Source organism: Capra hircus, chromosome 2 (genome assembly GCF_001704415.2).
Source record: "Capra hircus breed San Clemente chromosome 2, ASM170441v1, whole genome shotgun sequence".
Lineage (NCBI taxonomy): Eukaryota > Metazoa > Chordata > Mammalia > Artiodactyla > Bovidae > Capra > Capra hircus.
The window spans coordinates 101739595-101756583 of record NC_030809.1 but is presented as its reverse complement, the minus strand read 5'-3'; the positions used below and the strand labels follow the sequence as shown (position 1 = coordinate 101756583).

Sequence of the window (16989 nt, the reverse complement as noted above, 5' to 3'; positions counted from 1 at the left end):
AGTGGGTTGCCATTTCCTTCTCCAATGTATGAAAGTGAAAAGTGAAAGTGAAGTTGCTCAGTCGTGTCCAACTCTTCGCGACCCCATGGACTGCAGCCTTCCAGGCTCCTGCGTCCATGTGATTTTTCAGCCTCATAGGTAACATTTAATTATTTTAGTTTGGTTTATTTCTTGAGTATATCCTATGTGGCTTGTACTAGGACAGACTCCAGGTGTTTAAAGCTGAATAAGACACAATTTCTTACCTCTGGGGGTATGCTAGGAAAAACAGATATATAGGCAAGTAGTTTTTTTTAAAAATATTTTTAATTTATATCTGCATCCTCATATAAACATTAATTTTTCATAAATGCAAATATGTAATCATATTTTAAAAAAACCTTCAGTCTCACTATTTTTCCATTTTTTTGCTTGGCCCTCTATTCCTCATGGGCTTCCCAGATGGCTCAGTGGTAAAGAATCAGCCTGCCAATGCAGGAGTCATGGGTTCGGTCCCTGGCTCGGGAAGATCCCCTGGAGAAGGAATTGGCAACCCACTTCAGTATTCTTGCCTGGAGAATCCCCATGGACTGAGGAGCCCCGTGGGCTACAGTCCATGGGATCGCAAAGAGTCGGCACGACTTAGTGACTAAACAACAACTACTCCTCCTCTCACTGCCTTTTCCCCAGGTATCCCATGTTGAGAATCTATTGTATATCCCTCTATATTTTATATTTGTTTATTCACTTAATTCTTTGAAGATAGAGATTCTTTTTAGTTATTGCTTATTTTATAAAAATGGAATCCTATTTTCCATACTTTTCTGTAAGTTGCATTTCTCACTCAGAGATACCATGTGGATATCCTTCCAAGTCATCTGTTAAGGCTCTAATTCATCTATTTTTTGAATTAATAGACTTTATTTTTTAGAGCAGCTTTAGGTTTACAGAAAATGAGTGGAAAGTGCAGGGAGTTTCCATATACTTCATTACCACCCCTCCATCTCACTCCATCCTTGTTATTTTTGCTATTATTAACATTTTGCCTTAGTGTAGTAGTACATTTGTTACAATTGATGAGCCAATACTGACACATTATTTTTAATTAGAGTCCATCATTTGCATTAGGGTTTACTCTGTGTTGTACATTTTATGAGTTTGGACAAATGTATAATGTATAATGACTTTTATCTGTCATTACATTAATAGTATCATACTATACTAATCCATAAATAACTTCTGTACAAAGAAAACTCTCAGCTCAAATAATTTTACTAGCAAATTCCTTGTTATTTATCCAAAAGAGCTAAAAACTTATACCTATGCAAAAAAGCCTACACACAAAATTTTTACAGCAGATTTATTCATGTTTTGGCAAACATGAATACTTGTCTGTCTGTATTAAAGTCCATAGTTTACATTAGGGTTTACTCTCTGTGTTGGACATGTTTTCATTTTTCCTAAAAATCCTCTGTGCTCCACCAGTTTCTCCCTCCCTTCACGTGAACCCCTAGGAACCATTGACCTTTACTCTCTCTGTCATTTTGCCTTTTCCAGAATGTCACGTGGTTGAAACCATACACTATGTAGCATTTTCAGACTGGCTTCTCTAACTTTGCAATATACTTTTAAGTTTCCTCCATCTCTTTTCATGTCTTCAGGCTCATTTCTTTTTGCTGCTGAATAATATTCCATAGTCTGCATGGCTGGTTATGTCCAAGTTTTGGCAAACATGAATAAAGTTGCTGTAAAAATTTGTGTGTAGGTTTTAATGCAGGTATAAGTTTTCAACTCATTCAGATAAATATCAAGGAGTTTGCTGGCAAAATTATTGGAGCTGGGAGTTTTATTTGTACAGAGGTTATTTATAGACTCAGATGTTTATTAAATGTAAAACTACTCAGATTCACAATTTCATCTTACTTTCAATAACTGATTTTTCAAGGAATTTGTCCTTTTATCTTACTTTTTAAACATATAGGTAGGAACTTCCCTATCATGTATACAAGGAAAAAAAATTTTTTTTCTTTTCTCTTAAGCAAAGAAAAATATCTTGGTTTTTTTTTTTTTGTTAATTACTTGTCTATATGTCTGTCTTCCCTACCATACTCCTAGAGATGAACGTATAGTGGTTGGGACTTCACCTTCCAGTCTGGCGCAGTCAGGTGTTCAATCCCTGGTCAGGGAGCTAGAATTCCCACATGCTTCACAGCCTAAAACCGACGCATTAAAAATAGTGTTGTAACAAATTCAATAAAGACTTTTAAAATGGCATATCAAAAAACTCTTTAAAAAAGTGTATAGCTAAAACACAGTTAATATAAGTTCTTATAATCTTTGTCTGTGGAGCCTGTTGTGGGGCTTCCCAGGTGGCACTAGTGGTAAAGAATCTGCCTGCAGTGCAGGAGACACAAATTCCATCCCTGGGTCAGGAAGATCCCCTGGAGAAGGAACTGGCACCCCACTCCAGTACTCTTGCCTGGAGAATCCCATGGACGGAGGAACATGGCAGGCTGCAGTCCATGGGGCTGCAAAGAGTCAGATAAAACTGAGCAACTGAGCACAGACATACGCAGAGCTCGTTGTGGTATCCCGTTTTTTAATTTCTGATACATTCATTCATACTTTTTTTCTTACTCTTTGTTAGTAATTTTACTAGTGTCTTCAAAGAACCAGTTTTCAGCTTTTTAAAATTTTTCTCTATTGTATTTTCTTCCATTTGATTACTGCCTTTACCTTTATTAGGCTTCCCTGGTAGTTCAGATGGTAGAGTCTGCGTGCAATGCGGGAGACCTGGGTTCAATCTCTGGGTTGGGCAGATCCCCTGGAGAAGGAAATGGCAACCCACTCCAGTATTCTTGCCTGGAAAATCCCATGGACGGAGGAGCTACAGTTCATGGGGTCACAAAGAGTTGGACATGACTGAGCAGCTAACACTTTACCTTAATTATTTCTTTTCTTCTAATTTCTTTGAATTTAGTTTTCTTTTCATTTTTTAGCTTCTTGAGATGGTTATTTAAAATATTAATGGTGTGTGTATGAAAGTGAAAGTGAAAGTCACTCAGTTGTGTCTGACTGTTTGTGACCCAATGGACTATACAGTTCTCCAGGCCAGAATACTATTGTGGGTAGCTTTTCCTTTCTCCAGTGTATGTGTGTGTATATACACACACACATATATGTATGTGTGTGGTTTAATATACATTGCCAAGTGACTTCCAAGAAAACTATAGCACTTTATATTTTCATTATCAGTGTAGGAGAGTAAACACCTCTCCTCATCACTACCACCAATAGAATTAGAGATCTTTAAGATATTTTGCCAATAAAATCGCTGAAAAGTAAACATTTGCATTTTTTTAAACAGATGAACTTAGCATTACTGTGATAAGTTCTGGGAATTATGTTTGCACAGAAAGTGGCATGTCAGCCCACTGTGGTCCTTTGCAGAAGCAAGGCCAGAGATAAATGATAAATGAAATCCAGAGGAGTTTGTACTAGATAATTTCTGAGATACTTTCTAATTCCAAAATTTTAAGACTCTAGATAGGGAACTATAGATATAAAATGTGAGAATTACACAATGTTATATGGCTTTACCTCTCACCTGGTGAGAGTGGTCAAGCTATCAAGAATCACAGAAGCCTGAAATGTCTATTTTCTTTTGTAGCAATGGAGGCATTCCTACACAGCTTCCTATGACATTTATGATTTAAATAAAAGGTCAGTGACTTCCTCTCAAAATCAATTATTCTTCTCTAGTGTAATAATTAAAAAGAAGAGAAATTGTACTGTGATTTATCCACTTGGAAATACTTCTTTTTATCTTTTTCCAGGCAGTTAATTACAGAAGAGAGAATCCCAAACAACACACAGTGGATCACATGGTCATCAGTGGGTCATAAGTTGGTTAGTAAGTCTCTCTTCTTTTCAGGAAAATAAAGGCTCAAGTCTTTCATTTGCAGAAGCTCCTAACTCTGATACAGAGCAGATTCTTAGGAAGGCTGTAGTCACTATCACATAGAGTATTATTGCCTAAAATAACATTTTATTAGTCTAACAGAGTAAATATTAATACAATTCCTGAAAGTTTCTGAACTACTGTTAGGAAATTGTTTATTTACTGGCAAAATGTTCATTAAACTCAAATTCTAACCCTGTTTGTTTTTTTGTTCTGTTTTATTTTGGTAATTTTTTTTTGAAGCTTTCCCACTTTCTGTTAGTTCTTTGACTTTTTCTGTATCACTATAGATACACCTTCATGTTCTATAGTCTTAGGAGAATGTCAGAAATCCTGAAGAATCTAAACAGGAAGAGAGACTGTTTATCTGTAGTTGACTCTGGGCTTGCAGCTGCCTTCTCTCTACGCAGCCCCTGCAGAGAGAAATGCAAAGCACATATCACTCTACAGAAGTGGACAGTCTTCTGGGATTTGCATACACTTTGCTATTCAATAGCAGTGGTTGTGGGCTGCTTCTTTTTGGTAGATAAAGGGTGTGTTTAGGATTATTTGGGTATTATAGCATGCATACTTATACATTTAAGAACGTAAATGACTCTTTCTCCTGCTCAAATGGAATAATCTAAGGTAGTCATTCCACTTGCATACCAATATTATTTGAGGATAAAATAACAGATAAATTTTTTAAACTCTAGGATAAAATATAACATCTTGTGTATCCATCTTTTTTCCCAATCTTTCTAGGCATACGTTTGGAACAATGATATTTATGTGAAAAATGAACCAAATTCTCCAAGTCAGAGGATCACATGGACTGGGAAAAAAGATGTAATCTATAATGGAATAACTGACTGGGTTTATGAAGGTAAAGACGTTAAAACTTTTTCAAATCAGAAAATCTGTTCATTTTCAAAGGCAGTTAAACTTGTCTTTGAAGACAGGGTAATTCAATGGCATTCAAAATAGGTTGTATTCTAAAAAGGTGATCAAACCTCTTTTACACTCACGCACCAGACCAAGAATTTCTTCACAGTGAACGTTGCTGCTACGTCCTCACTGTCACTTCAATGCTCCCATTGTCTTTGCTCTGCTGCTACCATTGACTTGTCTGTGTAGGTAGCTTTTCTGCTTTCCTGGGACATAAAAGTCTCCAGATTAACATCAGATGTTTCTCAAACCAAGTCTACCTAACCCAGAAGTTACTAAGGAAAACTAAAAACTCCAACAATATTCCAAAAGATGACAAAACATTGTCTGGAGGTTGTGGAGTCCAGGGAAAGAACATGCCTCTTTTATAGAGGATTTGGGTTCATTTGAACCTGGACAAATTATTGTTTCCTCTTTTTAAAGAAGAAAAAAAATAATTAGACTTAGGGGGAAAATGGGTTCAAATAACAGAACCGAAAATGTTAAAAAGAATGATTCTCTCTTTTAGGGTAAAGAGTTTTACAAAATATTAGGAAAATAGCATTCGTGTCTCTAGTTGCCAAGGTAAAAAGGCATTTTGAGGCTATTCCAAACCCTTTACAAGATTGCATAATGCTTATTAAAGACTCATCCCTTTTTTTTTAACCTGTTATTTCTTCTCTATACTTAAAAAAAAGTTAGTTTTTCTTCATGGCTCAATTTTGGTTCTTACAAGTTCAAGTTGAGTTCAATCAAGTGGATAACATTGTAAGAACAACAGGAAACGCTTTAAAAGAAAAATAAATTCCCACAAACCAGAAACAAGTGTTAGATTAAAACTTATAATAAAATTTACTAACACTTGTCACTTAGATATTAAAAAGCATCTTTAACACTTGTTGAACAGCACAGCACAACCTCAGGATCCCCAACGTGAGCTGGATAAAGAAATTCTCTTCCCAGAGTTCTGACCCACCCTTCCTTGGAACAGCTGGGCATCTCTAAGATAAATACATCCCAACACTAAGGTTCTTTCTAAGGTAGATAATAGCTGGAGGAATCTTGTCTTGCCTGTTCATTACTAAGCCATTCACAAGCAGAAGAATGGCTTCAACAGTTCCAATGTGGGCCTGTCTTTAAAAATGGGACTTTAGTCCCCTCCTGTTGGACCACCCTCTCCACTGCAACCGTGAAGACTTGTTGGGATCAAAAAAGTGCATTTGGAGAATCCATAGGTTCATTAGTAAAAGAACAAACAAAGCTGTAAGATCTAAACAAGGCCATGTGTTGCCCTGGGGGCAGACGCTCACAGAGGAGCATATAATCTGGAACTTGAGCCCCCTCCCCACCCTGGGTCCCCAAATAGCTTTCTCTCTTAATTTCTCTGTTTTCACATTATTTCATGATTTTCTAGTTGATTATTATTTACTTTAGTTAACAAAGAGCTTCCCTGGTGGCTCAGATGATAAAGAATCTGCCTGCAATGTAGGAGATCCGGGTTCAATCCCTGGATTGGGAAGTTCCCCTGGAGAAGGGGACGGCTACCCACTCCAATATTCTTGCCTGCACAATTACATGGACACAGGAACCTCTCAGGCTACAGTCCATGGGATCACAAAGAGCCAGAGACAACTGAGTAACTGGCACTTCAACTTTTCGTTAATAAATGTTTTCTTTCTTTCTTTTTTAGTACTCTGTCTTCTAGGATGAAGTTAATTACGTGACAATCACTTTTGAGTATGAAAATTATTTACCTGACCCAGAGATGAAAAGGAACATCTTGATGAGAGCACAGAGGAGAGGGGATAGGCAAGGAAATAATTGGGAAGAAGAGCACTCCTTACCCCCTGGGGCAGTAGTGTTGACAAGGGGGTGTGTGATTCACGTGGAGTGTCAACCACCAAGTTGCTATGCCAGGTGCTGGGGAAACAGACACAAATGCTACTCAACTGCTGTTCCCAGAGAGATACAAAGAAGCCTGCAAATAATTGTCGTGGAGCAATCCAGTTAGAGGGAGGAAACTAGGTCCCAATGGTGCCTAAGGAAACTCAGAGTGGCAAGATGGGGGCTGTGTGGGATGGGAGGCATCACAGGATAGTGTGTAAGGGGGTGCTCACAGCCAGTTCAGGTAGGGCTGGAAATCTTTTCTTTCCTTCATTGTTCTTCTTTCTCCCTACCCTTGATCCCTGTATTCTTAGGACTTTGAGTTTGATCAGACTAGTTTTATAATAATTGTTTTGACACATACATTGTTATGGAAAAATGTGTTCAGTATTCTCCTAAGTCAGAAAGAGACAATAAGTACCATATGATATCACTTACATGTGGAATCCAAATATGACTCAAATGAACTTATCTATGAAACAGAAAGAGACTCACAGACATAGAGAAAAGACTTGCGGTTGCCAAAGTTGGGGTGGGGGTGGGGAGGAAGGGACTGGGAGTTTGGGATTAGCAGATACAAACTATTATATACAGAATGGATAAACAATAAGATCTTACTGTATAGCATAGGAAATCATATTCAATATCCTGTGATAAACCATAATAGAAAAGAAAAATAAAGAATGAAGGAGAGAAAGGGAGAGTTCAGTATTCTAAACAACTACTAATTCAAAACATTTAACTCTTCCTGCCACTTGTACTTAAATGTGACTTTACAAACCATTACCTTGCTGTCACTGTATTCATTTTATGTAATTTCATCTTGATCTGAGATTAGAACCGATGAGCAGAAGCCACAGGGAATGAGACATCAATTTGGTGTATGAAGAAGACCTTTTTACTGGGAAATCCCCTTAGGTTGTAGTCACAAGACCTGTGTTCTTGTCTCTGGCAATTCACTCACTCTCTCTAAACCTTGGTTGTCCTCTCAGCAAAATAGTCTATGAATAGAGTCACCTAGGGTTCAATTAGATAAGTGTTTTGTAAATTCTAAATTGCTGCATAAGTGTGACTCAATGATATAGGTATAAAGCAGCCAAAGGAGGAGCAAGCTGCCTGATCAAGTAGAAGGTTTTCTGTTACTAGAAGTGCTGAAATAGGCAGGAATGAACAGTGGAACATGAATTCCAAAGAGGAAAATCTGGATTCATTCTTGATTCTAACAACTATTGGTCATGTGCTCCCAAGCAAATGACTTACTCTTAGCTGCTTTTCTATGCTCACCTGCACAATGAAGTATTATGAGGATTAAGTGAAATAATAGATGTCAGATATCAGTGTCTAGTGCGTGGACAGCAGACATCAAATGTCAGCTGCTCATCCTTATAATGATTATATTTTATCATTATCATTATTACTGTAACTACTATTACTTTTATCACTGTTACTGAAAATAAGCATCTGGAAAATAAACTTTTGTCAGGAGGCTGTGAAAATCAGAAAAGTGGGATAAAATGATTTCCTAATTCTAAGATTCAAGTTTTTATGCTTTTGCTTTTACCTTTACACTCGCAACAGAATATGAAACGCGTAGATTAACTCTGCATAAAGGACTGGAAGGCTCCATCAAATCCACTTGAATCCTCTCTTCCCAGTTGATGAAAGAGGTTTTGGCATTTTAAGAGCCAGAGATTGGAAGTCCCATGAATTGACTCCATAATAAACATAGGAAAGAGCTACTTTTGCCAGAGATTGAGGATGAGTCCAACACTGTTCAGGAAAGCAGGGGGGAAAAAAAACTGTCTAACTCCCTGTAACCCGATGGACTGTAGCCCATCAGGCTCCTCAGTCCATGGGATTCTCCAGGCAAGAATACTGGAATGGGTTGCCATTTCCATTTCCAGGGGGTCTTCCCAACCCAGAGATCGAACCCATGTCTCTTACACCAGAGGAAAGTGTTAATCCAAGAGAGTTCTCAGTTTCTAGGCAAAGGAGGAGCTCCTTGGTAGGAGTCTCATGGAGCTCCTTGCCATTCTAAATCCATCCTTTCCACATCTTTTGTGCCAAGAGGAGTAAACTCTGGGCATCATATAGGTTTGATAGCCTGGAGCCACATACTGCCCCCCGGTATCCTGCAGAATGGGTACAAACTGTTGACTGTTTGAAAATTAGAAAGGAGAATCAGCCCCTTATGTGAGATTTACTTTTAGTATATTTTGTGGCATAAATTTAGAGGATTGTAAGATAAAGAAAAAATGTAGAGTTTATATTAAATATTGTGTGCTAAAATATTCAAAAATGGTCCAATGGGTTACTTATTTTTACAATCCAGCTCTATCCTTGAAGATTTTATTTTTATTCATTTGTATTACTCTGATTTTGGAAGCCCAGCAAATGCAAAGTGGTTCATTAGTTGAACTCTACTGTAATTACTAAAGCTAATGAGAACAATATTTTGAATGCCAAAGCCAATTTATCAGTTACTTCTTGTAACGGAACAATTTCTGTCTTTTTGCAGAGGAAGTCTTCAGTGCTTATTCTGCTCTGTGGTGGTCTCCAAACAGCACTTTTTTAGCATATGCCCAGTTTAACGACACAGAAGTCCCGCTGATTGAATACTCCTTCTACTCCGATGAGTCACTGCAATATCCAAAGACCGTGAAGATTCCATATCCAAAGGTCTGTGCTCTGTTCATAAAGCGATTCCGTGATTTGATGGGAAGAGAATGGTTTCATTTAATCCTTTCCTGCTAATGAAAATATTGTCAGTCTCTCTTCAACAGCTTGCTGTGATTACTCTTGCTGAAGTCAACAGCATCTGGCAATTTTAAAGTATTTTTATTATCCCAGGAAAGAGTGTGATTTAAGGTTTTGTAATTTCTCCAAAAACTTTGAGGAATGACAAGCCGAAAAAGATGGGGAAAATGCTTTTGAAAGAAGCAGGGGGAATGAAAATATTTGAATGGAGGAAAAGAGAGGCTGTAATTGAATCAGAAGCTCATCTCATTTGCAGAAGTTGGATTGTGCCCTAGATAAAGTGGAAAAGCATGCTTATATATCAGGTTGTATTACTAACTAACAGATACATGACTAGTTTTAGTAGTTCTGTGATAAATTTGGCATTGATGTAAATTTCACACGTCCCACATTTGGGATAATAGTGTCACGTCTTGGTTTTCAAGACCGTTTCTCTCTCCAGGATGCATGTTTATGAAAACTGAAGAGCTTTATTAAGCCAAGGAAGAGGGAGATTTAGGAAGGGACCAGGATTCTTCACTAGTGTCATAAAAATAGTGGCCACATTATTTTTTATAGGAAAATCTAATAGTGAAGTGTTTTTGCTGTAAGCAATTTGGGGAAAGGGATTTTTATTTTTACCAACTCACTGTTCAATTTGCTTTATGAAGAGCTGCCATTTTAGGAAGACAGAGGAAGTTAAGAGAAAAAAAAATCGGAGACTAAATATGGGAATGTATTTTCAGTGGAATGTTATTTTTTGAAGAGTAAACTGGCAAAAAAAAATCATAGAACCTTCTCACTAAAAATAATGTATTATTTCTAATTTGTCAATTGAAAATCTATGTGTACATATAAAATAATTTTATAGATTTCTGTCACAATATTGACTGTAAAGCTCCAAAGTACTGAACCTGAATTTGGAATGGAAATGTTGGCTTCCTAATTAGCATTTTGGCTCTGGGCTCAGGTAAACTGATTTTACTAGTGGATTGTATCTTTGGCTGAACCCAGGTATTCTTCCTAGTGGTTAGCCATCAATCTTGTTTTCTGGAGTCAAGCTATATTTATAGATTAAAATAATTGATTTTAACAAGTTTATCCTTTTTTGCTTGAAGTACATAAATTATGAATATTCATTACTTAAGGGGGAGCCATTTATGTATTTCTGCCTGAATTTGAGAAGGTTGCATGTCATGACTCTCCTTTAAGTTTATTTTATCTGCATTAAAATATTTAAAAGTGTCTGGTTATGATTTTATGGGCATAATTTAGCCATTTTTGTATAGCTTTAAATTTGTGCAATGATATTATATCTTTTTTTATTATTATTAATACCAATTCTGTGATTTTTTTTCCTAGGCAGGAGCTGTGAATCCAACTATAAAGTTCTTTGTTGTAAATATCAGCAGTCTCAGCCCGAACATTAATGCAACTTCCCAACAAATTGTTCCTCCTGGTTCTGTGTTAATAGGGTAAGACTCTTGACCCAAATGCTCATGCTGTAAACAATTCCACAGTTCTCAGGGAGGACACTTTCAAAATGAGTGACAGAGTCAATGGCAGCATCTCATGGTGTCACCTGGCCTGGCCCATCATCCATGCTTCCATTCAACCACTCTGTTGGGCTATACCCCACAGGCCTACAGGGCCTGTGCTTGCCCACATTGAAGACCAAAGACAGAGCCCAGTGTCAGCAACAGAGACATCAGTGGTTTAATGGAGATCTACATGTCTGAAGCAAGGTCCTGGAGCAACATCTCACCATGTGCTCTGGTGACATGACAGGACATGGCAGCAGGCTTTGCTCCCAGAGGGGAAGGGGAGATTGCCAGTTATAGGAGGAATTATGTCAGCTTGTCGTGTTAGTTACCATGGAAACCAGCAGAGGGGCATGCCCCTCACCGCCCCTTTCATAAGAACAGTCACTAGCTGGGGCCTGGAGCAAGTATGTAGGAATGTCAGTCAGGTGAGTAGGGTGTAAGTGGAGCAGGCTCTGGTCCAGCAGGAGATGTACAGACAGCAAGAGAACAGTCATCTTGGGTGGTCTGACCCTACACTCTTCACTGAGTACAAACTTCAAGTCTTCATGCCGGACAGGGCTCTAGGGGTGGGCTTGCAGAATGAATAGGGCAGTCAGAGTCTCTGGTATCATGGAGCCTACACTCAAGGCAGGGGAGACGAACAACCAGGTAAACAAATAAAGTTAAATGTGAGGCAGTGAAATGTGAAGACAATCAAAGGAGGGGAGGCGTGATGGTGATGGTAGGGGGAGGTCAGGGAAGATCTCTCTAATGAGATGCCTGTGAGAAGTGATGTGGAGGAAGAAGGGGAGATCCTGCCACATGGAGAGTTGGAGGAGCAGTGGCCAGGCAGAGGAAGAGCAGGTGCAAAGTCCCTACAGAGGGAGCATGCGTGGCACTGCAGAGGCCCTGCAAGGAGCCACAGATCCCAGAGCCTCTGAGTGGAGAGGGGAGTATGGGAGGAAGGTCAGGTCACATGAGTCTTTGCAGGGCCTGGTGAGGCCTAGACAAATTCAGGGAAACTGTGGATTAATTTTAGGGAACACTGCCACCCCATGATACTGATGTGTCTCAAGATGTCTTGCTTGAATAATCCTTGGAGGTTTGAAATTATCAGCCTTTCCTTTATTTTCCTATAAACACTAAATTGCATGACACTTTTGGCTACCAGGTTGCTGTCTATTTTCCATTATTTATGTTGGTTTTGCCATTGCTTCTAAATGATGACTAGCATCTGTTGAGCACTCTCTAGGTACCAGACACAGAGCATTACAGGCTTTATTTTATTAGCCTTTAGTAATTCTCTCCAATAATAATAACAATTGTTTTTAAATTTTTTCTATTTATGTATTTTGGGCGGTGCTGGGTCTTTGTTGTGTGCAGGCTTTTTCTCCAGTTGCAGCGAGCGGGGTCTAGTCTCTAGTTGCAGTGCTTGGGTTTCTCATTTCAGTAGCTTCTCTTGTTGCGGAGCACGGGCTCTATGGGCGCTCAGGCTTCAGTAGCTGCAACCCAACAGCTCGGTAATTGAGGCTTGTAGTTTCTAGAGCACAAGCTCAATAGCTGTGGTGCTCAGACTTAGTTGCTCCGTGGCTTGTGGGATCTTCCCAGGCCAGTGATTGAAACTGTGTCTCCTGCATTGGCAGGTGGATTCTCTACCACTGAGCCACCAGAGAAGCCCTCCAATCATTATTATTATATGCCAGATACAGATAAGAAAATGAGGTCTAGAGGTTAGAAAATGACCCAGTAGGAGTCTGTATTCAAAACTTTCTGACTTGAAAGAAAGACCTTGTAAGCACTCTGCGAGGTGCCTCGCCCTCTGTGGATTCAGCTGGTGTCCTCAGATGCCTGGAGTTATTATCAGAGCAATAGGAAAGCATCTTCCTGTTCAGGGCTGCATTGACTACATCAGGCAAGCTGGAGGCTTTGCGCTATCGTTATTAATTCATTCACTTGCTTAGAAAAGATCTGTATTAACCTATTTATTCTGTGGGAAAATTAATTATGAATTAGAAGGTTTTATTTTTTTTTTCCTGAATTTGTCCAAGGACGTATAAATTTACCTGGAGGTTCTAAAATCTGCTGTTTGATCCCCTCCAGCCATCTCTCCCATCAACATTAATTAAGCACTCACTGTTTACACTCATGGATGTCCATAGGAGTGAGTCTGCCTTCCAACACTTATGATGAGGTGGAGGATATAAACCACGTCAATAAATGACTCCCCAAATGCCCATGACAGAGGCAAAAACAAAAGTCAGGAGGCACTCTGAGGAGGCGGAGATGGGTTTTCCGTGACCCTGGGAATCAAAGAAAGCATCATGGAGAATGAGCGGATTGGACAGGGCATGATGGGGAGGAAGAGCACTGGAGCAGAAGGATGGCCGCGCATGGGAAAGCTCAGGACTGCCCAGGAAGGGGCTTTGGATCTCACAAATGTTTTTAAGGACCCAGCAACCCTGGTGCAAGTGAGATAAAACACAGAGGCATGGTGCCACTAAGCAAATGGCAGGCGGCTGCTTGGGTTACAGGCCCAATCCCCGTGCCCTCTCCTTCCCCTAGGAGTCTCAGAATAGCAGAACCCATCGTTGTTCCAGAAGCCCTCAGAATACCACTGTGAGGCACAGATGAGAGGTCTGAGGCTGAAAGAGGTAAATACATTTGCTCAAGGTCACACAGCAAGTTGGCTTGGGAGCTGGGAACAGGACAGAGGCCCCCGTCTGCCAGCCAGAGTGAATACTGTAATTAAGATGTATTGGTCAGGGATTGTGCTTGGTGCTCTGCTCACATTGTCTCATTTATTACCCACGTGCTGCTGTCTATGGTATCATTTTCACAGCTATTTCCCAGATGAAGAGATGGCATTTGCCTACTTAGAAACCACTTTCTGAGGCCTAGTTGTGAATTTCAGAGCTCAGGAAACTTAGGCAGTTTAAGGATTTGTTTACACCGTATATGAATGAATCCTTAAGTCTCTGTTCTTCTTAGTTCTCTATGCTGCTCTCACAGTGAGGGCTGCCTCACTCACTGTGGGTATTTTCTGTGGAATGCATTTCAACCGAAGAAGCGTTTTTGGAAATGCTACAGGACTGTGCTATGTATGAAATTGCAAATCCAGCTCTGGTCTCTGTTAGCATCAGTACAGCTGCAGCTTTTCTAAAACCAGGCTTGAGGTCCCTCTGGTGAAAAATGTTCTAGTACACAGTGATGCTCCATTTTCTGGCCTCCTGGGAAGATCAGCAGGGTCAAGTGCATCCAGGCAACATATGCCTCTTCAGCTGCCTCGCAGCTTCTATGGTGTCACATGGTAATTCACTCACTCCTGGAGTGAGGCCCCTCTCTGCCCGCGCCCATTACTGATTTTCTTTCTAGGCCTCATCCTTTCATCATAGAGCTCCCAGCAGCTGAAATCCTACAGGAAGATTAGGCTCGTTTGTTAGACGGGGCTCCTCTGACAGCCAGTGAGAACCAGCCACTCCTCCAGTGGCTGCCCTCAATGAATTAAAAGTTCAAGTTGATCAGATTAAACTGTTCGTTTGCATTGACTGCCTATGTTGGGAATTTTTTTCTTTATTTCTTATTTATTTATTTATTTTTGATTGTGCTGGATCTTTGTTCAGTGTTGCGGCAAGTGGGGTCTCCTCTTGGTAGCGGTGTGCGGGCTTCTCATTGCAGTGGTTTCTCTTGTTGCTGAGCACAGGCTCAGTAGCTGTGGTGCACGGGCTTAGTTGCTTCTCTACATGTGGGATCTTCCCAGACCAGGGAATCAAACCCGAGTCCCCTGCACTGACAGGCAGATCTGCACCACCAAGGAAGTCCTGTGTTGGGAACTTGAGAGCTCAAAATATTTGGGAGAAAATAGCAGATAATGTAAAATTGTAAGTCTCCTAACTTTTACTTAGACAAGTGCTTCACATGACTGGACTGAAACAGGATAAGTTTATAGGTAGGGTTGGGCCAATCCTACAATAATATCTCCAGTGCTTTGAAGTGGGGCTCCCCAGGTGGTGCTAGTGGTAAAGAACCTGCCTGCCAATGCAGGAGACATAAGAGATGTGTTTGATTCCCTGGAGGAGGGCATGGCAACCCACTACAGTATTCATGCCTGGTGAATCCCATGGACAGAGGAGCCTGGCGGGTTACGGTCCACAGGATCACATAGAATCATACATGACTGAAATGACTTAGCACACATGCACCTTGAAGGGTGCCTGGCATATAGCAAGTGCCTAATCAATACATGTAGAATAAGTGAATAGATAAGTTCGTGTACAGATGGATGGTTGAGCTGACTTTGTGTTGGGCGGAGATAGGAGTTTATACAGCCTTTGTGTCTCCTCTGGACAGTTGATGACCCTTGTTCTATAAAGTGGGGACCTTCAGGATCTGGGATTTTCACTCTGGAGGTCAGTGAACTGGACTGAAATATGCTGCAATGTATGCAAGAAAGGAGGCACTTTAGGAGTTCACATGCCCTGGGCTCTGCATCTCAGCTCTGCTCCATCTCACCTCCATCATTCTGGTCCTCAGCAATCTGCCAGTGGACCCGGGAGGGCTGGCATTGCTGTCAGAGCAGAGGGTGGCATGGAACCTGTGGCCAGCACTGGCGGGATGCCCGCTCCAGTGATTCACTGAGTTAATCACTCTACTACCTGCAGTTGCTTTTAGTGCTGTTGCTCAGTCACTAAGTCGTGTCCTACACTTTGCAGCCTCAGGGACTGAAGCACACTAGGCTTCCCTGCCCCTCATCATCTCCCAGAGCTTGTTCAAACTCATGTCCATTAAGTCAGTGATGTCATCCAACCATCTCATCCTCTGTGGTCGCCTTCTCCTGCCCTCAATCTTTCCCAGTACCAGGGTCTTGGCTCTTAGAAGTGGTATTCTTTCCAATATTCTTTCCAGTTAATAAGTACTTTATTTTAAGTATCTTTAACATACCAAAAGAAACATTTACACAAATTAGGGGACTTAATATCACACAACAGACATTTATTACATGCTTCCTCTTTGAAAGGCAACAGCCACTTAACAAAGGGATTCCCTGTCATGTGCTTTCAAAGGCAAGTCTCTCCTTGCACATTTAAATAGGATTTGCTTTGTAATATTCAGTTATTCCGTCTATACACACTCTCGAGGAATAATTAGATTTCATAGAGTGAGGAGTTTTATCCAGAAAAGAATTAAGAGAGTGAAACCAACCAGCAATGTTTACCAGAGGAATGGGTGGAGATTCTACCGAGGGAGTTACTTGTAGCAGGAAATCTGAAGCCAACTGCTTATTTTTAATACTGACTCCAGTCCTGTCCAGCGGATGACCTTGGATGAATTACCTAACCTCCCCACACTTCTGTTTATTTGTCTGCAAAACAAGAACTCTGACGTTCCTCATAAGGTGGTCATGAGTTTTATGTCAGCACTTAGGCCAGTTCCTAGCACAGAGTGGGCTCCACATGGGTTTGAACTCTCCTTGTGTCCAGAAATTACTTCAGTGCTTTAGTAGTAAAATCAACCGTATTCGTCTTGGGCTAATTCTGTTCCAGAAGTTAGAAGAGCTGGTTGAATCACTATGTCTAGCCTGGGATAGGCAGTCAGCAGTTCATGGGGATACCAGGCTGCCTGTACAGTGTCTGGTCACTCTTCCACCCCTCTCCCAACCCCTATGACCAGTCTGTTTTTACAGAATACAGTTGGCACCAAGGGCAAAGTGTAGGTGATGATCCTGCTTGTTGGATTTTTCTGACCTTGAGTGGGGGCTTAAATCTTCCTGTAGAAAGTACAATTAAGCCATTGGTTTCCTTATGTCTTTTTCATGACTCACTGACATCGTGGCCTGGCATGATCACAGATCAGGGGTGGATTATGCACCCTCATTCCATCTCCCCTAAATTCCAGATCCTAAGGAGAAACCATGATTAAAGAGAAGTGTGTTTATATGTGAATTCAGAATTTACTGTCCGCGGCACTGGTGAACCTCATTTATGGAGCCCTCACAGGGTACAG

General features: G+C 40.5%; 1 protein-coding gene across 2 annotated transcripts in view; it reads left to right on the top strand.

Annotated features, from left to right (window-relative positions):
• Nucleotides 1–16989, top strand: part of DPP4 (dipeptidyl peptidase 4) — an 81026-nt gene that overhangs the window by 27577 nt on the left and 36460 nt on the right. For both annotated transcript variants that reach the window (XM_005676046.3, XM_005676047.3), the window contains exons 6-10: nt 3650–3702; nt 3816–3888; nt 4685–4805; nt 9249–9409; nt 10829–10941. In XM_005676046.3, coding sequence (XP_005676103.1) covers nt 3650–3702; nt 3816–3888; nt 4685–4805; nt 9249–9409; nt 10829–10941 — 521 coding nt within the window. The remainder of the gene's footprint in view (nt 1–3649; nt 3703–3815; nt 3889–4684; nt 4806–9248; nt 9410–10828; nt 10942–16989) is intronic.